General features: G+C 48.6%; 1 protein-coding gene across 3 annotated transcripts; it reads left to right on the top strand.

Moving 5' to 3' along the window:
- Positions 1 to 14: 14 nt before the first annotated feature.
- LOC122394328 lies at positions 15 to 18,644 on the top strand. Of its 3 annotated transcripts, none has more exons than XM_043391115.1 (10): positions 15 to 40; positions 1,381 to 1,452; positions 1,842 to 1,949; positions 2,290 to 2,418; positions 2,642 to 2,831; positions 3,200 to 3,425; positions 4,381 to 4,586; positions 5,049 to 5,194; positions 5,431 to 5,687; positions 18,240 to 18,644. In XM_043391115.1, the coding sequence occupies exons 2-10, from the start codon at positions 1,427 to 1,429 to the stop codon at positions 18,341 to 18,343; spliced, it is 1,392 nt and encodes a 463-aa protein (XP_043247050.1). In that variant the 5' UTR covers positions 15 to 40; positions 1,381 to 1,426; the 3' UTR covers positions 18,344 to 18,644. The 3 variants fall into 3 exon arrangements, with proteins under 3 accessions (XP_043247050.1, XP_043247048.1, XP_043247049.1); XM_043391113.1 differs by having other exon boundaries at positions 21 to 92; XM_043391114.1 differs by having other exon boundaries at positions 24 to 219.
- The last annotated feature ends 4,711 nt before the right edge of the window (positions 18,645 to 23,355 follow it).

The raw sequence follows: 23,355 nt of genomic DNA, 5'->3' as shown, positions 1-23,355 counted from the left end.
GGCTACTCATGATTGTGTACATATCACTGAACTCATAACAGTACAAATTATATGTTTCTTCGGAGTTCTTTAGCAATTTGGCATTGATTGCGGTAGGCATCAGTGACAACTGATCCAGGGACAACTGAACCTGACTGAACCAGTAAAAACTGAACCAGGGACAATTCTGAACCAGCGAAAACTGGACAAGCCACAGCTGATCTAGTGACAACTGATTAGGTACTGAGCCAGTGACAACTGAACCACAGACAATTCAAATTCAAATTGAACCTGACCCAGTGGACAACTGAACCAGTGGACAACTGAGCGAGTAGACAATTGAACCAATGACAACTGGGCCCTGTTTCACGGCGGAGCGCTGTAGCGCGCGTCGGCGTGTTGGTTTTCCATGGCAATATCAACAAACTTCCCTCTGTCGCTACGCTATGACGTCATCCCAAAACACTAAAACCCTGGCGCCAACACCATCCTCACGCTAGCAGTATTCACACTCAAACTTCGGTTCAATTGGTACTAGGTTCTTCAAGATCTCTGTTCTAAACGGGATTTACCATAAGCTAATGGATCGCACGCAACGTCATTCGAGTGACGTCAGGGGTATGCCTCAGCTCCCAGCGTGCGCAGCGTCAGGCGGTGAAACAGGGCCCTGAACCAATGACAACTGAACCAGTAGATTCAGTATTGTGGCAATCATGTGGCAAGATTGCCCATTACAATTAGGACATTAGCACACTGGCAGTGGCTGTGAAACACCACCCAGGTTTCTTGGATGTATTTTTGAAACACTCTTGCCAGTCCAAGTCTAGCCTGGGGGGTATATATGGCAGCGGACTGTCTGGACAGCTTGGGGCTGGGCTCTTCTATATCCCATTTTGAAATGGAAGCATCTGAATTCAAAAGTTTGCCTTAAGAGAAAAAACTCAAAGCTGAAGCAAAAAAGCTGATTTAAAGAGAGTGGAATATTACCTTTAAGTCAGCCTGAATCATCTTATAAAAACTAGGGTTTCTAAGTGGCACCTACCTACTTGGCACTGATACTGACCAGCAAAGATGCTGGATAATGGCTGGCAACTGGCAGACAAACAACTTTGGTTTGGTGGCATTTGAAGAAAAAAATAAGTAATTTTGGGATGCCTGATATTATAAAATGGGCATTGGGCAGAGTGCTAGTCTCCCTCTTCTATGCATAACATTCATGTCATTCAATAACTCAAATTTTGGGAAAATGGTGATGATATCTGATAAGTGATTTAAGGAGATATTTCAAATAAACTCAAGCTGTGAAATTTGCACCTTTTCTGAGAAATTAAGAATCAGCACTTCATGGGTGGGCTCACTTTATTCCTGTTATGCTTCCACTTATGCTCATCATCTTTTCAGAGTGGATAGAACTGCAAAGAGCTCTATTTCTGCCACACAAATAGTGATGGCACATTCAGGGTGGTGTTCCAGGTAAGTTTTATCATTGTATCCTGTGGTTTGTTGTCTTGGACTGTACTTTAGGTGGATAACTGTCATTGCATTGCATATAAATTGTTCTGTTTTCTACTCTTGAGGATGGACATTTACTGTATCCTTTAAGTTTTAATAATTAAAAGATAATTTAAAGAAAAATAAAACTTTAGCATTTAAAGTTAATCATGTCTTGAAAGATATGTATGACAAACAGAATCATGTAAGTTGTATCAGTTAATTGAGAATAGTTAAATATTGTAGAACTTTTCAGCTTTTTAGAGCTTCCATTAAACTTCTTTCTGTATATCTGGCATGTAGTACATGTTTATTGTGTTGTTTGTGAATTGGCAACCATGATTATTAGCTTTGTGTTGCATGGCTTTCAGTGAGGAATGGAACCAAATGAGTGTGATGGTATGCAGCATTCTAGATGAACCAGGAGATGCTTCAAAACTGGAGCTGGCAATCAGTGCACTGAACTGCCTCATGTCAAGGTGAGATGAGATGGAAACTCGATGGACAGTTACTCCCAAGACTCAAGAGATAATATATGGCTATGAAGGCTGCCAGGCAGACCATCATTTTAGGGTGGAAAGTAAAGTATTTCATGATTTAACCCCAAAATATTTTTACTTGTAAAACAATGTCATTCTGACCAAAGGAGTACAAAATAAGTGCTGTCTAGCTTCTTCCTTTTAATGATCTTATTCACATTCTCGCTTTTTTATCCCTGAATGATGAATCTCTACTACCCACACTTTTTTGTTGCTTCATATCGTTTTATTATGACATTCACACCCTATTCACCTTGTATCTTGCTGACTGCAATTCCAGGTCGCCGGCTCCGCCTACCGGCGCGCTGATGACGGTCGAGCTTCTCCAGGCCTTTCTGGCCATTGCCGGCAAGCCGGGCGACTGCGACTTGGATCCGTTTCGGCCGCAGATGGCGTTTGCCATCATAAGGTGAGTAGGTATTGACTTGGTTTTGCCCGAACGGACTGACTTGCACGATGCGGCGTCATGGGCTTGACTGATATTCTCACAACGTAGCGAGCGTTGCTGTGGCGATCGATCAATTCATTCCACACTGAAGTGATGCCGTATGCTGCCACATCTCTTCCCTCTTCCTCGACGCTGTCTTGACCAGCGCTGTGGCGTCATCCCCACGCGCCTCACTGTCGGCCAGGTTCGTCAACTTTGTCAACCACGCGTACCACGTGCGTGATAGTCACCGCGTGCAGCCGATAAGCAAGGTGACCGCCCAGCAGAACGTGCCGGACTGGGTGGTGGTGCTTCGGCATGACGCGGCACACGGCGTCCTTCCGGCGGCGCACCTCCTCAGGCACGCGCTCACCGTCGCGCTCCAGTGGACAGTGGTGAGCGGAATATAAGTATGCTCGTAGTAGTCTATGGTGTAATTGGCTAAAGATGATAGTATGGTATGACAGGGAATACGACAGCAACGACAATAAGCTTGTCAAGAAGTTATTAAGAAGAGAATAAGAATAAGTTCTTGCCTGCGAACATCTCTCGCCGGCAGCTGTAGGTCGATAAAACATCGCGGGAGCTGACTCGTGCGGATTGCCATGGTGATGTTAATGATCCGGCTTCGGGATTTAAGTGTGACTGAAAAGTTACCACAAGTTTTAGGATTCCAGCTTTATGTTTTTCAAAGTATTTCAAAGTATCGCTGAATACTGCACTAAAGCTTCGGTTGTGTCAAACCATCCTCCCCGTTCCGCAGACGAATTACTGGCAGCTGTCGCCCGGCTCGACGGCGGGTCGGACCGAGTTGGACTCGCGGCGGCTAGCGCGTCTGGCGGCTGACCTGGCCGGCAAACGAGGCAGGCACCTGGACAAACAGCTGCTGCTCGACGGTCTGAGCTCGCACGCACTGCGCCGGCCGACGCTGAGTGTGGTCGCCGACGCCATGGTGGCCTCGTATATAGCGACGTTCGGAGGTGGAACAGGTACGGAACGCCGTCGGGCTGTGAGGAATGGGTTAGGAAGGATGGTGGGCTCAGGGGCGTGTGCAGAGCTGTTGAGTGAGGTTTGCTTAGCTCAGATTATAATGCTTTGAACCAGTATAACGCCTTTTGGGGCGACTAACGGAGCGAGCGAGAGGGTGGGCCTTGCACGTGCGAAATTTCGAGGGGGTACCTCCAACTGACTTGTGCACGGCACCCTACTAACCGGTCTCTAGCGATGTGCCAAATTTGGGCACAATCGGCCCAGCCGTTCTCGAGATCTGGAAGCGGCACTCTGCACGTGCGCACGTGCAAAATGGGTCCCAACTGACTTGTGCACGGCACCCTACTAACCGGTCCCTAACTGTGTACCAAATTTGAGCGCAATCGGTCGAGCCGTTCTCGAGATCTGGAAACGACCCCTGCACGTGCGCACGTGCAGCAGCACCCCAACTCTGGCACATGGATATGCAGTGCCTAGTGTGGGTGCCTACCTACATGCCAACTTTCAGCGCAATCGGCCAAGTAGTTACCGAGATATTGCAACAATTACCAAACTGACACCTCTTCGTTTTGCACGTGGCACGTGCATAAGGGGTCACCCACATGCATCGGGAATAGTCCAATACTTGGTAGAAGGAATGAAGCTACCCTACAAAATTTACCGCATGTAAATCGGTCAAGTGGTTGCTGAGATATAAGCTTCGCAAAAGCGTGACCACGGCCGGCCGGCCGGCCGGCCGGCCGGCCGGCCGCTCATACTCAGAAATTTCCGTTAATCTAAGGAAAGACTACGCTCGCTTCGCTCGCTCCGTAATCACTTTAAATAAAATAAATGTCAATAGTACAAATCAACCATCATTTCAGAGTGCAGTTACTGTAGAATGCCTACTTTCCCCGACTCGCCGGCGCGTTCCCGCCGTGCCGCGGTGTGTGACCTCCTCGTCTGTCCGTCCAGCGACTCTGCAGCGTCAGTTTAAAGTCACCCAGACGTGGCTGTCGGCTCTGCAGCACGTCAGTCGTGACGGCTTGCTGACGGAACTGCTAGAGTGTCTGCTGTCGCGCCGCCCGACCCCCGGCGACCGTCAGAGGCAGGAGTCGGCGGCCGCACTGTGGGTGCACCGGCTGCTAGCGGCGGCGCGACACACTGCTCAGGAAACGCCGGTAAGTGTGGGGAGGGGGGGGGGGGTGGAGGGGGGACTTGTTAGGAAGGTAATAGTGAGAGGGAACGGCAAGTGGTTAACTGGACGACCGTGAAATGATGAAGCTATCTTAAGTGACCTCATGCCATTACACATGGTGGTCCCTACATCAAATAAGTAAACGTAATATGACCACAGGCCACAGGGGTACTGTATTTATGCGTAAAATATCTTAGTGCGCCGCAGGGCCGTTCATATTTCGGGCTGCTGGTGATGTTAAATGCAAGTTAAACGTGCCGTGGCAATGATGATTAACTGGATATGGAACTCAGATTCATCGGACCGTGGAAGCATTCAAGGGTATTATGCCTATCGCGGGATGCTCCAGCCATGGCGCAATTTAAGCCGACATTGGGCACGTGCAGTGACTGCCCTCACCTCTGCTGTGTACCCTGCGTGACGTGCGCTCTCCTGCGTGCCCTAGCCGGAATCTCAGCCGACCCTAGAGACGTCGATGTGCGTGCTGCTGGCTTGCACTCTGAGGTCCTCCAAAGCACCCGTCCACTGGGACCACCTGCTGGCGACAGCACTGCGGCACAAGAATGCCACCACAATCCGACTTCTGCCGATGTGAGTGGTGAGATCGTGATGCTGCCAAGGGTTGGGTGTTTGAAAGGGATATTTGGCGCCACGAGTACATTCATGCTATGCTGTGGCCGGTAGTTGTCGGCTACAGTATAGCCACAAAGCTTGTGCGTAATCCAGGTGTGCGATGTCTCTTTTCTGTTGACATCGATTTCTCGGTCGATTTCCCGTTTTCCCCGAGCGGTGATCTGACCTGACCTGGCCCTGACCCGGTGCCCCAGCCTGATGGACGGCCTGTCGCCTCCGCTGTCGGAGCAGCGTCGTCAGCTGCTCATGCAGCTGGTGAAGACGGCCACCGGTGACGCCTCTGCTCTGCCGCCGTCCCGACCTCCGGTCACCGTCAGTAAGGAGCAGCTACGTCGGCTCGGCGTCAGTCTGCCTGTCGATGGTGAAGATGCGACGCCAGCGCCGTCTGGTGGCGCGACCGTGGCGCCACCTACAGACGGCGACGGCATGATGTGGCGGCGATGTGCTGACGGTGAGTGGCCGTTTCGCTGCCGAACAGGTGGTCGGGAGGGCAGATAGAGAGCTCACGTGCCGATGGCGTGGAAATTCCGAATGATAGCGCTCCTGGAAGCCGTGGCCCGCTCGCCGTAACTGGCACGGGGGTTGTTTGCTGTGGCCGCTGCTCATTGCAGTCATGACGCGCCGGCCGAAACCGATGGCATGGGAGATACAGGGGGTGTACAGGGGCGATAACCGAGAAATTACGTTGTAGGGGTGACCCACAAAACTCGCCAACGCAAAACGCTTGTCCATAACATAGCTCGCTATACTTAGTTATTATGCTAGTTAGGTATGGTACAGTACGCGGTTTAATGTTGTTGAAAAATCCATTATTTCGCGTAAAGCGACGGTCTGTCGGTTATGCTTGATAGGCTTCAACTCTGTAAGTATATATTCCTTACGTACAAAAATCGATTCAATGTGATGAAAATCAGGTGCAAAGTGACGTTTTGGTTACTTTGTTATCAGACAGAACGTAACTACGCTACCTGAAATGTTTTCTTTAAGAATTTTACGGAAAGAAGAGCGTCTCCCCATGATATAAAGTTGTCGCGCATTTTTTAACCTCATGTCAATTAGGGACCCTATAAGCCAGCTCAGATGATCGGAGTGGGGGCTGCATGAGGAATGCTATGCGTCTATCCTAATTCCTAATGCGTATAATGTTGCTACTATTGACTTTTCCTACACCAAATATCAGCTAAAAATGTGTGCTACTCTGGTAAAAAAAAAAAACGAAATATTTGTTCTTAATCCAGGCCAATAGCCAAATGCGCTTCCTCTTCATGGGCATTCTAGGAACACTCGAGGGGGCTGCATCTACCCCATGCACAACCAACTGTACAGGACTCTGTTGCTGTTACAGGGCTTTGTTGAGTTCCTCTTATTTTTATAGACCATCTCGGGATTTTTTGCATAGGTTAGGCTAGTGCTTGTGTAGCCTAGAGAAATATGAACTTGCTTAGATGTGGGATCTTATAAAGAATTTTCTCAAGTCTCCGCTTTTGTATATTACGGTTAACGCGAATCAAGCTGGTGTAGGGGAGAGTCTGGGGCACTTTCGTGCATGGGGCATTTCGTTTTCAGCAGTTTATTGGAAAACGAGTAACTGCACGACCTCAAGGTAAATTATGAAAATATGTCTATCATTGCCGCCCCTCGTGTACTGTAGAAGACAACACTGTACCTGCTGTCATGTTTGATAAAAACGCAAAGCTGTAATTTTCGTGCGCTTTCCAGACTTTTCGCATAACATTCATTTTCGTGATCCTGCTCGGAAATGTGGCTCAGCTTTTAAAAATTGGGTGCGAAAAGCTCACTCTATTCACGGAACTGCTGCGGACTTGTTTGTTAAAAAAGTCATTTTTCAACAATAAATTTTGAAATATATGTACAAGTATTACAAATAACGTGGTGGGGCAGGTTCGTGCTCGCACTGCCTAGGGGCACATTGTGCAGTGGCGTATCCAGGGGGGAGGCCAAGAGGCCATGGCCTCCCCCTTTGGCATCAAACATGCAAGTGGGCCCTTTGGGTCACTTTAGTGCAGTGACGTACCCCAGGGGGGCCATGGGGGCCCTGAGGGGCGCCCTGGTTACCTGAGGGTCCCCCTGGTCACCTGAGAGGTCCCTGGTTGTCTGAGGGGCCCCTGGTTACCTGAGTGGCCCCTGGTTATCTGAGGGGCCCATGGTTATCTGAGTGGCCCTGGTTATCTGAGGGGGCCCTGGTTACCTGATTGGTCCCTGGCTATCTGAAGGACTCCTGGTTACCTGAGGGGCCCCTGGCTACGGGGGCCCTGGTTATCTGACGGGCCCAAGGTTACCTGAGGGGCCCCTGGTTTCCTGGGGGGCCGCTGCTTACCTGAGGGGCCCCTGATTGCCTAAGGGGCCCGTGATTGCCTGAGAGCCCCTGATTATCTGAGAGGCCCCTGATTACCAGTGGGGCCTCTTGGTATATGAGGGGCCCCTGGTTATCTGAGGGGCCCCTGGTTACCTGAGGGGCCCCTAGTTATCTAAGGGGTCCCTAGCTACCTGACGGGCCCCTGATCCACTGGGTGACCCCTGGCCAGTGATCTGAAGAAACTCTGGTCTGGTCACCTGAAGGGCCCATGTTTACCCGGGGAGTACCTGGTTATATGAAGGGCCCCTGCAGTCACATAAAGGCCCTTAGTTACCCTTGGAGCCCGTATAACCGTCCTCTTGTTATCAGAGGGTCCCCTGGTCACCTGGTGGGCTCCTGGTCAATTGAAAGACCGCTGGTCAATTGAAAGGCCCTGGTCACCTGAGAGGCCCCTGATTACCTGAACGACCCGTGATCACTCGGATTCAATGGTATGGCCAGGGGCGAGGGGGCACGTGTCCGTTATAGGGTTTAGGGTCCCCTCGGGCCCGAGAGGCCCTGCGGTTCCAATTGGCGGCAGAGGGCCCGCGCTGGCAACGCTTCAACTGGAAAGGAGACCACAGGGCTTGTGAGAACACCCCATGGGCTCTTGTGTAGCCACACTTATCTCCAGAAGGGCCTTACGCCAGGTTCTGAGGGACCTTGCCGGCCCTGAGGGCTCTTGCCGGCCAATAAGGGATCAGCTGTAAGGGCCCCATACCCGTTTGCTATGGCCCCACGGCCCACACCGGTGTTTCTGAGGGGCTGGGGCCCTCACAACTGCGCCTGTGAGGGCCTCCACTGCCACCTCTAAGGGCCCCACACCAGTGCCTCTTAACCCGCGCCCCGTAGGGCTACCGGCGGACCCTACCACCCGTAGGGGGGGGGGGCGTTTCGGCCCCCCCCCTAAGATCTCGGAAAGTTACCGGCCGATTTTCAAAATTCAAACGGCGTTCGATAGGCCCACCCGGGAACTACCTTGTGACCAAATTTCATTGACCTAGGTCAAACAGATGACGTCACAGGTCAGGTCAAAGGTCAGATTTTCACCGTTCACAGGCAATTCAAGAAAGGTGCTGTGAAAGCGAGTAAATTGGTAATTTATTGAAAACCATCGATGGTACATTGTTCGTCAAACACATACTTTGCTATCTGAGGTCACTGATACCAGGTCAGGTCACAGCGAGGTCAGGTCACCGGGGGTCACAATATAAATGTGTCGTGTGATACATGTTTTATGGTCCATTTTACATGACAAATGCGATTATGTGGGTTAGGCAGCCTTTGGGGCCAGCCTAGGTCACGTTTTTGTGAAGGTCAGGTCAAGGTCAGGTCAAATTAGGTCAAATTTCAAAGTTGATATTTTTGCATAAAATGGGTATCGATTCGATGCAGCTCGTCACGGGGAGTCTAATGGTGGTCTTCGTTTTGCTCTAGGAGTTCTAGAATTGCCAAAAATTGAGTTTGAAAATTTGACGTCATCATTTTTAACAGTTTTTTTTTTTCGCTATAACTTGGCCAAAAAACGAGGTATCGATCTGAAATTTGGTATGTAGATAGAAGAAGGTAGGCACTATCACATATATTCTGGTTTTTTTCGAAACTCAAAAAACCTTTTGGATTTTTTGGCGAATATATCCAAAACAATGCTTTTTTGATTTTTGGGGGTCAAAACTCAAAAATTTCAAAAATTCGAGATAGCAGTTGTGTAGCCCTGTCAATTCTACACCTTTTATGTCTTGATCATTTTTCTGTATCTTCAAAGCTGTAGTCCTGACAGGTCTTCTTGCGAAGGTCTTTTTTCGGTCGAAAATGACAGAACATGACGTCACTCTGACGTCATTTGTGGCCAACCTATCATAGCCTCTGGAAAAATTTTTGGTCACAATGTGTAAAATTGATGCCCGGAGGGGTCCTGAAAGTTTGGTGGCGATATCTCCAGCCGTTTAGGAGATATCGACCGAAAAGGACAGGGGGGGGGGCCGTTTCGGCCCCCCCTACGGGGCGCGGGTTAACACGCGCACCGACGGGGGCCCCTGAGGTTTTTCGCGAAAAGCGGGAAAACCGCGGCGCGTAGCGCCGCAAAATTTGGTACGACTATTCTCTCATCAATTTTACACATGCTGTGCAAGTTTGAACCTCCTAACTTTTTAGGTCAGGTCACCAGGTCACTTTGAATGACCCAACCTCAAGTCACTTTTTTGCAACTTTGTCACCGTGCCAGAGCTACAGTAGATGTCGGAGGCCTTTGAAAGTCGCAGGATGTTATGAGGTCATTAGTAGCTACAATTTGTATATCTCGGAATTTTGATGTCGGTGACCTAAGGTCAGGTCAATTTCGCGACCTCCCCATTATAAGTCAATGGGGGAAAAATCAACTCCCTGTTCTTGCCACTAAAACGGGTCGGAATGGCCCCATATACCATACATGACTTCATATACGATCAACCTTCACTACCTTGAGGTCTGTTTTGCTGTTGGGCAGCTGTAAGGTCATGTGACGTCATCAAAGGTCACCAGCGGTTTTTTGCCAATAACTCCGTACAGGAACAAGATACAGCCGCGCGGATGGTCGCATTGTGTTCAGCTCGTCAAGCCGCATCGAATGATATATATGATGACCTCGAGGTCACGTGACCTGAGGTCAACCTTTGACCTTGACCTTTCGAGGTCAACACACACACACATATATATATATATATATATATATATATATATATATATATATATATATATATATATATATATATATATATATATATATATATATATCATTCGATGCGGATTGACGAGGATTGACGAGAGGATCACGATGGTGCCCCTAGTTTGTTCCTATCTTGACTAGTTCGAAAGTTATTCGAGAAAAACTCTCCCCATATCTAGCGCCGCCATTTTTTTTCGTTTTTGATTACGGATGGTTTCTGGCAATTGGTTCCAGTTTCTGATTGTCCTTGTAAGACCAGTGTGGGACCCTCTATGTCCAGCATTGGGCAGTCTATGTCCAGCGTGGGGTCTTTTAAGCCCAGCGACATAGGGCCTTCTTAGGTCAGATTGAGGCCCATTGGCCACCGAGACTAGCTTGGGGCCCTCTGAAGACCATGTGGAGCCCTGTTAGGCCAGTGTGGCGCACTCTGTGACCACCGTGAACCCTCTGAGGCCAGCGTGGGACCATCCGTTATCTGACTTCAGACTTCAGAGGCTGGTGCTGGGCCCTCAGAAGCCAGCGCGGGCCTTCATAGGCTGGCGTCGGGCCATTAGAGGCCACCTCGAGGGCCTCGGCAGCCACTTTTCAGGACTTATGCATGTTTGGGCCCCCTGAGGTAGGAGTGGCCCTTTAAGGCCGGCGTGGGACCCTCAGGGGGGGATCATGGGCTTCTAGAGACCGGCGTGGGTTCGAGAGCGGCATAAGGTCATATCAATGGCTTTTTAACGTTTTCTTTTCTTTTTTAGATTGCCGAGTGTGCCTAAAAAGGCTCCCTCACATGGGTGAAAGTGGCAAAGAACCGCAACTGGGCGTGGGTTAAGTACGCCACTACTGGGGCCCCTAAGATAAGGGTGGGGCCCCTTGAGCAGGTTTGGCTTCCCTCTTTTCAAGATCCTGGATACGCCACTGACATTGTGCATGCTTTTTCGTTCTTGCGTGTTCTTTTATAACTTTATCTGTAGTACGTTTCACTTATGACGCTCGCCTGACTCAGTCTCGGTTGCTTGCGACGTCGTGACAAGTAATTCACGCGACCTTGGCGAGGTCACGGAGGCGGGCCGATGGTCGGCAGTTGGCACATTCTTGGTGGCCAGCCCATTCTTTCTACAATTCTGTTGTGCAATGCTTTCTTGTCGAAAGGAATCAAGTGAAATGACCCCCTGCCAATTTCTTTTGGTAAATTTCTGGTAATGCCCGGTAATTCCTCGAATTTTGCAGGGTGCAAGAAGTGCCCCACCCCTTGCACGAATGTGCCTCATACCTGGGGCAGGTTCGTGCAAGCATTTAGAGTTATTAAAATTTAAAAGTCATTTTTCTAAAAGAAGCGATACTTTTAGAGGATAACTTTTAAGGAGGAGAAATATCTGCAATAGTTCCTTTCCATACCTACTACAATCAGCAATTTTGCCATTGCACCAACCAAAGAACAGATATGTATATGGATTTATCCATTTTTTGCACGAATGTGCCCCACCATTCCCTAGTTTGTAAACGAAAACATAGGCATTCGGGAGCTTTGGCACAGAATGGATCGTAACGCTTAACTTAGAGGCCAGTACATATATATTCGTATTTTTATAATCATCATTTTTAACTACCCGTGAAATGTTTCAACCACCGTTGTCTATAACATCGTCTCACTCTCTGTGAAGCGACCGTTTTGGCAGCTTGCCACTGTTGTTGGGCACCAATTCGGGCGGACTTTTCTCATCAGCTCTTGTAACAGGCAATGGCCACTCACAGGCGCTGACGTATATTGCAAACCATGGACAGAGTTGCTGCTCGAGTTTGAACTCCAATTTCAGAGCTGCCGTCCCGAGCGGCCACACTGCCGTGCCGTTTCAGATGTGCAAAGAATGTTAAATACATTCTGGCGGTCAGCTTCCTTTTATATCCTCATTGAAACTTCTTAAACACGCTCGTTCATTAGATTTGATGACTCGCTGACTTGGTGCATGAAAATCCACCTGTTTGCGTTTGCTCATAATATGGTGACCTGTTTTCTTGTCATGTTTGCTCACGATATGTTGCTATCTTCCTTTCTTGTCCGCTCATTCCTTGCGAAGATTGTGTGTCTGTTTTTGTCAGATGGGCATTTCTTTTTGTCATTTCTTTCGCCCGAAAAATCCAAATCATCATGACGCATGTCGCGGAAAAATATCTCATTATCTGTGCGACAGATGCCGATATCCGCGTGGGAGACATGGTCCTGCGTTACCAAGGGGATGTCGTCATAGACTCCAGTGAGGCCCTTGTGGTTGTTTGCTATGCCTAATTGCATGCGAGAGAGCTTGAATGTCGTCTGGGATATGACGGATTTGAATTACTTTATCCATTGCGCAAGCTTTGTCTACACGATTGACTAAATCCATCGGCCATCGCTAGTTCATCCAGTGGTGTAGGTCATACTCAAGCCCAGGCTCCACTACGCGATTTTTCCGTGCGATTTTGCGATATTGCGATATCGCATCGCAAAGAAGTTCAGAATTCTGAATTTTTTGCGATATTGCGTGAGCGATATTGCGCGAGAAACATTACGCAATATCGCTCACGCTATACCGTTTACGCAATATCGGAAAAATATCAGAATTCTGAACTTTTTGCGATGCGATATCGCAATATCGCAAAATCGCACGAAAAAAATCGGGTAGTGGAGCTTGGGCTTTAGCAGATTTAATGGGGGGGGGGGGGGCGATGTGCTTTCTTTGTTTTGAACAACATCAATATCTAGCCTTTACCTGTGCTTGTCGCCTAACACGCGTTCCCGTTCATGATCTGCCAAGTTGGTGAAGTCAGGCGTCTCCTCTATTCTGAAGTAATTTTGTGGAAAGTCACCTGACCAGGAGGCCTATGGGACCTATGGGAAAAGCATGACGCGAAACCAAAATAACTTCATGAAGTTCTACCCTCTTTGTAACCACATGGACTGAAGCTAGTGCATACATTGTATCTTTTCTTTCTTCCCTAGCGAGATGCTCATATTTGCGCTCACATATTGTCTGGCATGGCTGGAAGGTCCGATACGCCCTGCTTTGGTACGGACGCGCCACCCTTGTCTGTTGTACCAGGATGATGCTGCAGCGACCCGGAGCTATATAACGTCCATGGTACGGATATATCACCCCTTTTGTTTACCACACTTGTGCGGTAGTGCTGCCACCGAGAGCTGTGCAACATGCTGTGGTACAGACATACCACCCTTGCCGGCCTTACCAGCGCGATACGGCTGGCGCCCGGAGCTATGTAGCTGCAGTGGTACAGGCATACCATATCAGCCTTATATGCAGTACCAGTGTGATACCACCACCACCCGGGGCTGGCGCGGCGCTCTCGGCCGAGCGCCCCCGGTCCTCCATCGCGACCGTGAGTGGCCGGCAAATAGGGTTTGCCGGCCGGCCGATGGACACGGCTGCCCGGCGGGAGCGCGGGCGGCCGGGGTCGGGACAGGGACTCCCGGGGGAGGGGACGGAGGCGAGCGGCCGCCGACCGGCTGGTGACCCCGGGACAGGGCATGGACCGTGAGAGTGGAGAGACAGTGACCCCGGGACAGAGAGACAATGACCCCTGGACAGAGAGACAGTGACCCCGAGATAGAGAGATGAGCCATTGACTCCGTCTGACCCCGAGACGGACACTTTAAACACTAACACTCGGACACCAACCTCGAGACTTTGACCCCGAAGCACTGACCCCACGTTAGTGTCTCTCAGGTCACCATAAATCTAAAATGATAAATTTTGCTTCCTCTTAGAACACTGCTTCGCCACACGTGTCCGAAATCGACTGTCTTTCTACTGAAACTGCACCTTCTTTCCACTAAAGTCTAAAACTGCGCCGTTGCATTAACGTTAATCCTCACTGTCGCAGCAATGTGCGCGCGGTCGTGGCTTCTGTTTACTGGCCTTGTTTGTAGGACCCGCGGCCGACTCCCTGCCGGCTGCGCCGTCGCCGCGAACCTGCGAACTAATGGAGCAGAGCGACATACGAGGCATCTGTAACGAGCCCGCCTGCCGCATCGCCGCACGGACTAACGAACGAGTCGGTCGACCGCGGGCTGCCCGCCGGCGGTGGGGGTCGGGGTCGGGGTCGTCGCCCGAAGGCTACGTGATGGGGATAGGTGTAGGGGGCAGTGTCCAGTAGCGTCTGCATGAGGTCTTGTCGGCAGCAGACTTGTAAACGACTCTGAGTTGATTCGTGAATCGACTCAGAATCAAACCGTTTTTCGATGAGTCATGAGTTGATTCGAATCAATTAACTTTAACATCATGAGTCATTTGATGAATCGATTCAAATTTTCAGACTCAAACAAAGAATCGACTCAAAAAAAATTTGAGTCGTTTACAAGTCACCATCAACACCCTAATAATCAATGCTAGATCACCCCCTCAGCTTTAGCCATCACTTAACTCCATATTTCAGACTTACAAGAGCCTCAGAGGCTCAGGCACAGGCGCCTAATGAGCCAAAAGCATTTGGCAGTTGGTACCTAGGTACCTACTAGAGGTGGCAAAACTGGAAAATTTTGGGACCCGGACCCGGACCCGGACCCAGTCTGACTGGCACATTTCCAGAACCGGTCAGACCCGGTCTAGGTCAGCATTGGAACCAGATGGACCCGTTCCCGAAATTCATTTGGAAAATTGTGTACTGTGCAAGAAGAAAATATTTTCTTTCCAATTGAGCAACCTTGTGTTGCAAAGTAAAACACTCATGCCATGGTCATTTCACTTCGCTTCACAGTTTGTATTTTAGAACCAGATTCAGGTCATATTTAATCATATAAGGCGTAAGAAGAACAATTAATTCCATGCTCACCTAAGCCCCTTTTATTACAGCTGCTAAAAATGATGTGAACTGGGGATCCATGGAGCAGTGCCCCCTGCCCGCATGATTGTTACCCATTATACTCGGATCTAAGCCGTAATCGCCACGCCATATGTGGAAGGCTTTTGGTGTCAATACATACATACAATACATACTGATACCTTTGCTAATATTCTTGGTAAAAGATATTCGTTTTTAGAATGGAATACATAAGTCCTTCAAATATCAACTATATAACGTCCCAAACCAGAAAATCAAAATCAAAATGAGAAACATAAAACTGTAAGGTCCGCCAGAAATGTCGACACCAATAGCAAGACAACGCAGGCGTTAAAACACTGCAAACAATTTTTGGCGTTAAAGTACTGCAAAATCGAAATGGCATTAAAGTACCGCAAGGTTGCGATCATGACTTAGTGCCAATTCATTAACGTAGAAAACAAACTACAATTTGTTGTTAGTACTTAGATATAGAATAAAAACCAAAGTTTCTGGGACTGACCTGATTTTGATCTTAGCGTCTTTGAGCTGGGATCCATGAGCAGAGTAATTGCGTATTACAAACGTATCACTATGATGAACAAGTAGGAAAATCCGTTCCTGATGCACATTTACTCGTCAATGCATTCGGGGTCTTTGTATCAATGTCATTAGGCGTTTAGTATGTGCTAGAGTGGAGACTTTGTCCTCTTCCCGATCGTGTTCCAAAATTGTTACCTTTATGCAGTAGATTAGCGTGCGTAAGGCTTAGCATATATGACGCTCAAATGCGCCGTTTTCATATCAACACGGAATCATTATTGGCCTTGGAGAACGGCATTGGTATTGACTCAGTTATTTGCCAGCTGTTGCCGTATGATGGCGCTAGTAGAGCGCTAGTGTTACACGCTCTGCTAGCGCCACCATGCGGCGCCAGTTGGCTAAAAATCTGTTCAATATCACGGCTTCTGGAGAATGCCTTAGATTCATTTCATACAGATAGAAATAATTTCAAAGCTGATTGAGTTATGAAATGTATTTAAATATCAAACCAAGGCCATGGGTATCAGACATGAACTGCGATTTCCGGTGGGCACAGTGACTTTGGTAATTGGTATGTCAATGTCTTTGAAAAGGCAGGTAAGATTTGCAACTGGTCAGCCTTGCTTCAATTGGATTTGTGTCCATTATAAATGGATTTCAGTCATACTTACCTCATATGTTATTGGTATTTGATTTCTACAGCCCAAAATATTGTTGGGTGTGTACAGCAAACTGAATGGAAGTGATGTGTACAAACATTTGAAGTATTTTCTGGACTGCTTGCAGTTAGAACTTGTTTGCTTTGTTGTAGGTGACAAGATAAGAAATTGAAGCAAGACTGACCAGTGACCAGTATGCTACAGAATAGGTAGCCCAATCTGCAGGAATATTAGAATTCAAAAGTGGAATTGGGACTTAGGAACTGGAAACTGCATCAACCATGTTTGCCAAAGTAGGTACCTATGTACCTAGTCTTACTAGGTAGCTGCTTGAATCTTTGGTCAAGGCTACTATACTGCTTAATACAATTGTGGTATGCGGCATATTCATTTTATCATAGCTTTGAGTCAAATAATCAACAAATGCCTATAGTGAGTCATAGGTTGAATGAAATAAGTTCAATAAAAATGTTGTGTGAGTCATGAGTTGATTTGAATCGATTCATCAAAATGTGTGAGTCATGAGTTGATTCGAATCATTCCGTTGGCTAGTTGCTCGAGTCATGAGTTGATTCGAATCATTTTATCGAGGAACTTGATGAGTCATGAGTTGATTCGAATCAATTAAATTTAACATCATGAGTCGTTTGATGAATCGATTCAAATTTCCAGACTCAAACAAAGAATCGACTCAAAAAAATTTGAGTCATTTACAAGTCTGGTCGGCAGACAGGCACGTTGGCGGCGTAGGATTTTCTCCAGGGACAGACGTGTTGTCGGTGTGATTTTGGACAGGCTGTGGTTGGGAGGGAGGAGGGGAGGGGAGGATCATGCTCGTCAGCACGGCGCGTAATAATGTCACCTGATCCCTAAGTCCGTCTCCCTCCTCGCCCCCGCCTAGGAGCGGGAGATAAGGCGCAGAACTGACACCGGTGTCTGTGCGAGACGACACCGGCCGACTGCCGGGCCCCGGCCGCCGTCTCATCCCCGGATCTCCTTCCCGTCACCGGATCGACGCTGAAATTGCTGAGGCGAAATAGCGACATTCATATATTTTCGAGGCAAGGTATTCGCTTAGCATTCAATGCAAACGGGGGTTGGGGTGGATACAACCCCTTCGTGGCTCATACAACCGTGCGGTTTTTTACGTGGGATAGTAGCCAATCGCATTTGGATTATATCAATCCCTCGGCCTTCTGGCTTATCAAAGAGCATTAGCAATACTATAGTTTAGCAAAGGCTAAGCTATAGTATTGCCCCCTCCGACTCTAATCGTCACTTCTCTCATTTCTTCTCCCTCTGACTTTCTGTCTTTTCCTCTAAATCGTCTTCTCTCCCTCTCTCTCCCCTCTCCTTCTCCCCCTCCCTCTCCCCTTTCCCTTCCTCCCTCCCTTCTCTCCCATCGTTCCTTCCTGCAGCCACTGAGCGTTCGGGAGTCCCGGCACGTCTGTGCTGCGGAAGGGAATGGTCATTGCCTTGTCTCTGCTGGGATGACGGGACGCCAAACTACCGCCGCGTATGTTTGCGACAAGAACTGCACGGAATATCGAAATAGTTCCAAGGTGTTGCATGAATGTTTTCAACTTCGTGTTGCAATGTATTTGGACTCGTGTCCTATGGCGGTCTTTGTTGGGTCATGCTTTCAGAGATGAGCTTTCAGCTCACCATATAAATAAATAAATGAATAGCTGAAGGTGTACTGATGATTCCTCGTTTCCTTTTGAGCATCACCGCGATATTTTGTTGGCTATACACATCATAACAACTCGGGCATTTCGATATAAAAAAAAACAACTGATTTGCCGCTGCTTTACAACCTGATGCTGCTTCGGTAGGTGTCTCAGACATCCTCCCTAGCTTCGTACACAACCTTCGTAACCATTCTGCCGACGTTTTTACGGCTTTGAACGACTGTGTTTGTGACATGTTTGTCCTCAGGTCCCGAGTGGCAGGAGGCGACAGAGGTGGGCCGGTTGCCATGGCAATCTGCGACCCCAGTGCTTCTCGATGTTAAACACTCGCCGACGACAGACTGGTCGTAGCAGCCGCCGCGCCGGTTGGAGATATCTTCCAGGGACTGAGCTGTGGTCTGATGAAGATGGGCTCGTTCGCCTTGGCTGTTGAAATGCGAAGAAGCTCTGTGTTTTTGCGAGTGGTTTACTGTGGTGAATGATGTCATAGCTGCGGATAATATATCTCTCCCGCCCATCGCCAGAACGGCAGACATTGAAGGTCCACGTGTGGGAAAATAAGCTGTTTTTGGGACTTGTTTGACTTGTTTGTCGTAGAACCGACGTTGTTTTAGCCATGCAACTGCCTGAATACATATCGTTAAGTTTGTAATTTTTGTGTGACTGCTTCCTCCTTTGCGTAAACACCAATGAGGAGAATACAATGAAGGCAAACTTTATTTTTGACGTTTTTGGTCGGATTAGAAATGTGAGGTCCCCGCTCTCACACGCGCCTAATTCGACCGGACCGGAGACAGCCAGGGGAAAATCCCGGACCGGGGACTTTCAGTCGTGGTGAAGTGCGAGAAGTGCGGTGGAGTGAAGTAGCAGTGAAGGATGTGATGGAGAGGTCCTTTACCGGAGGCGGGCCGGCGCTCAATGAAAGCTCTTCACAGGCGCCCCCAGCGTGGCTGATAGCTTCACAAAGAAACTGAGGCTGGGGTAGGGTTCCTTATTAACTAAATTACGCATCCCTTTGTAGATGCCAGTCTTGTGGGTCGCACAATTCTAAAACGAACTGACTTCATCTGTTACGGTGTCCACTTGCAAGTGGAACGGTGCGGTAACAGTAACAATCACCACTGCACGATACGTGTTACAGTGTTACGGTCCCGACACAGCTGCTACGCAGCGCAGCCCGCTGCAGAAAACAATGCCGTGTCGCTGCAGCCCCCCCCCCCCCCCATTGAAGGCATGGCGTGTCCGGTCCGGTTTGTGGTGTGTGCATCGCGTGGAGTACTCATCCAGGGTATATTGAGTGTACTCATCACTCGCCTTGGCCGTGAAACGCTGTTGGTTCAGGTACGAACCTCAATCTCCGCTTTCCCTCTGTCGAGCCCCGTGCATTATCCTGTGTGTGATACTCATACCAAGCATGGCTCTCGTGGTTTCGTACTTTCATTCATGCAGGACGTCGTTTTTAATTGTCGGCAGGCTTATCGGTGCTAATCTGTGGGACTGGGAGGAATGACGGTGGGTGGTGGTTTTCCCCTGCCGTTGTATCGCGTAGCTGGGTCCATTGGTCCTGCGGCTCGCATTGTCTTGACACAAAGTTACGTAACGCAGTTCGGTCGGGCTGTGTGTCTTGCTGGACTGGGACTGTCTTCCTGAGTGTGCTTTGCGTGTGGATTCACCAACCTGAGTCCACGGGCTGTCCAACCAGTGGGGAACGGAAGACTGCTTCCGTCAGCTGTCAGCTCTATAGGCGAGGCGACTAATTTCAGCCACGAATGCTGTCATATGTCCTGGCCGTGACTTGTGGCCACTGTCAGTTGCATTTTCTGACAGCAGCGCCAGCTGTCACATCTGCCAGCTGCGGCGGCTGGCAGTGAATTGGTGACAGAGCTGCGTTTACCACTGCTCTCAGTAACTGACACGGTCTCGCTGAGGCAGTTACGTCCATGTGACAATTTCGGCGCACTAACCCCCGGCTTACGACCGGTTCCGAATATGACAACTGTATATTTCAGTGACATTTAGAACCTTACCAGCTGGTACGGCACCTCATTGCGCGATTTTCTTCTCGTAAACGAAACCCAACTGCTATTTTTATCGGAATCTGCGAGCAGACCAGAACGAAGAAAGACCGAGACTGGTTTTTGTCTGAAAAGTCAATGGACCCATGCATGTCATGCTAACTAATGATACCGGAGGTGTTACCTCTAACCCCACTGACGGGAGCTCTGTAGCCAACGGGAAGCTTCGCCATGAGTAACTCCATGCTTATCACTTATCCGTCCGAAATTCCAGACACCATTTACAGTCATTCCAGACATCGCCTTCAGACACTCGGGGAGTGTTTATCGTCAACCCGTCATCGTTTTCTCTTCCAGTCATATTGTGATATCGGTTACCCCTCGCCCGCACATGCCATTTTCCCATCCTAGAACGCACATGGGGGGGGGGTGGTTGCCACCCCCCCCCCCGCGCCATTTCGTTCCTGTTGGAGATAGAGCTTAGCAGTAAAGACCAAAAAGATTCTTTGGGAAGAGACGAATCCAATGATACCCAGTTTTACCTTCTCAGGTCAGTCATTGACCTTTCAGGTCAGGTCAAACTAAAAAATGTTGCTGTTTTGGGTCACCGTTGGATATCAAGTGCGCTGCTTATCATATAGGGGAGAGTGGGGAAAGATGCCCAGGGTTTTACTATGTCATATATTATTCGAAAATGACGATCGGAAAGCAAAAATTTGGAGTTTCAACGGAAGCCGACATCATTTTTCTCCAAAAATATCACACTTTCGTGCCTGAAATATGATAACTTTTTTTGCTATTAAGCATTTCCCTGAAGAAGTGAAAGGGGGCATCTTACCCCACAGGGTGGGAAAGACGCCCCCTGGCGTTGGGGAAGATGCCCCCCTGCACTATAAGTGACATAAATGGGCACGTGAATCGCCTGAATGAATCAGTAGTCCCTTCGAGCCTGCAGTAGACACCAAACGTCATCGCAAGGGCCCTCAAAAGTAGTCGAAAGGGGCTTCAGAGGTCATCGTTAGGGACATCATAGTCCAGCGCGGCCAAACAAGCCTCCGTGGTGGCGTTCGGGGACTACTGTGGGGCCCTTATAGGTCTTCATGATGCTTGAGGGCCCTCGAGCCCATCGTGGGGACCTCAGATGCCAGCGCGGCCCGTGGAGCCAACGTGGGAGCCCTCAAAGGATGTTGTGAGGGGCCCTGGAGCCAATAATGGGGCCCACAGAGGCCGTCGTGAGGGCTCTCAGAGTCAGATGCCGCCCAAAAAGTCGCTGTGTGGGCCGAGAGACCGGCAGGGGGAGCACCCGACCGTACTGGACTCAATAGTCCCAGATCGGCTTTTGTCTCTCATCACAAGTATGTAATAAATGATTTGACGGGCTGCTTGAAGGACAGCCTAGTGATTTAGGGGGGCGTCTTTCCCCATCAGGACAGGGGGCATCTTACCCAAAGGTACCGAAGTAACATTAAATCAGTACAATTTGTTAGCCACAAAACTACACCCTGAAACAAACTGTTTGGGACACAGTACACGCATGTTAATGTATCACGACTATAGCAAGGGACGCAAAAATTATCTACCTTCTTTGATATTTACGATGTTTTGACACCAAAATATGTTTTGAAAGCAGCAAATAAAAAACATGCAATCACCAGCCAGCCGTTGCCCAACTGAGCTTCGCAAATTTTTGTGCAGTTAACAAGGCAGGCTTCCGCTTTACGCTAAGAACATTAATTTCCAGGTTCGATTCTTTGTTTCGCCGCTAGAGGGGGTGGGGCGTCTTTCCCACCCTGGGCATCTTACCCCACTCTCCCCTACCGATGACGATGCCGTTTTCTGGTGCCAAGCCAGCTAGAACCTCTTTGTCACACTACCCGACCAGGTTTTTGCTGCTGAGGTCATTTCAGGTCAAGTTAGGTCAAGGTTAATTATATGTGTTTGTATGTCTGTGTGTGTCTGTGTGTATACTGATGTGTGCACCGATTGTTTATGTGTCCATATTACATGAAATCATGATCTGAGAAGCTTTTACCAAAAAATGCAGTCAAAAAACTTCACAAAAAGTAAATTCCGCTTGCCTAAAACGCAATTATCTTAGATGACCTAGGTTGACCTTGACCTTGACCTTGACATCTGTACATCGTCGAACAACATGTTCCATGATAGGTGGGAGGTAAGACTGGTAAAAAAGGCCGAAATCAAGGTGTCAAAAGCTCACAAGGCCCATAGCCAACGCAAGATGTCGAGAATTGGCCATTTGGGTCATGACATGACCTGAAAAGCAAGGTCATATCTCCGAAACCAATAACCACAGAAACTTGAAATTTTCAGTGGATATCAAGAAAGAATAGAGGAGGAGCAGCTATACGAAAAATCAGCCTTCTAGCTCTAAAAATGTTGAGTGCACAGCAGAAAGACTACCTGGTGTGGGGGGGGGGGGTGGCAACCACCACCCCCCATGTGCGGGCGAGGGTTAAGAGAGGAACCGTCCTTCCAAATGCAATATTTCACGGATGTCCAGCTGCGTTTCAATCTCCACTTACGAAGTGACCTCATCGGTATCTAGAATTTGGATTTCCTGATAGCAAATATAGGTCGCCTGTATTTGCCTGGTGACGTGTCTGTAACTTTTATGCTCCATTTTTCGTAGTTCCGGGCTGCTGCGCCAACACAAGTGACGTCTTTTGCAGATAATCCACTTGAGCCTTGAGGTCGACACACATATAATGTGTCTGCACCGTCAAATGACTCACAACGGTATCTACGCAACGGTGCTGGAGCATTAGGTCATTTGTCAATGACGCTTTATATTGCGACTCGCATATGGTATCCCGCTTTCCCCTGTTGCCCCCCCCCCCCTCCCCCAGTTCCACTTAATTGGTTTTCGTTTTCGTTACGCTATAGTTACATGTTATCCAGTGCCTTCGTTTCCATTCATGTTTCTATGATTTGTATTACGATGGTTCCGTCTTGAACAATTGAACATGTTATTCCGTGCCCCTACCTTATCTTCACTATCTTTCCACCCGTTTACATGGCAATGCTTCGTTCTCTTTTTTATATTTTCGTTATCATCACTGAACCCCATTTCGATCAGTGCTCCGTTTCAGTGCATAACTTCCAACACAGTCCTCCGTTTCCATCTCAGACTTGGTTGGTAATGGTGTTACGGTTCTCAATAGCCGTTTTCACGACGGCCATCTCGTACACATTTGGTGCACATCTGGTGTAGATTAGGTGCATATTTGGTCAAATTAGGTTCAGTGTGTCTCGTAGTATAGCTATCAGCTAAAGTTGCACTTATTTCTTATATGCCTATACTTTGTCATATTATCAGAGAGCATCATC

This window comes from Amphibalanus amphitrite, unplaced genomic scaffold (genome assembly GCF_019059575.1).
Source record: "Amphibalanus amphitrite isolate SeventyFive unplaced genomic scaffold, NRLGWU_Aamphi_draft 000585F_arrow, whole genome shotgun sequence".
NCBI classification, from domain to species: Eukaryota; Metazoa; Arthropoda; class Thecostraca; order Balanomorpha; family Balanidae; genus Amphibalanus; species Amphibalanus amphitrite.
Note: the sequence above shows the minus strand (reverse complement) of the source record. Positions and strands in the feature narration are given on the sequence as shown.

Bases quoted from the DNA above. Each gene is read 5' to 3' on its own strand.
- LOC122394328 (XM_043391115.1), top strand. From the start codon at position 1,427: ATGGCACATTCAGGGTGGTGTTCCAG. The intron at 1,453-1,841 runs GTAAGTTTTATC...CATGGCTTTCAG, and splicing joins CATTCAGGGTGGTGTTCCAG to TGAGGAATGGAACCAAATGA. The intron at 2,419-2,641 runs GTGAGTAGGTAT...ACTGTCGGCCAG, and splicing joins ATGGCGTTTGCCATCATAAG to GTTCGTCAACTTTGTCAACC.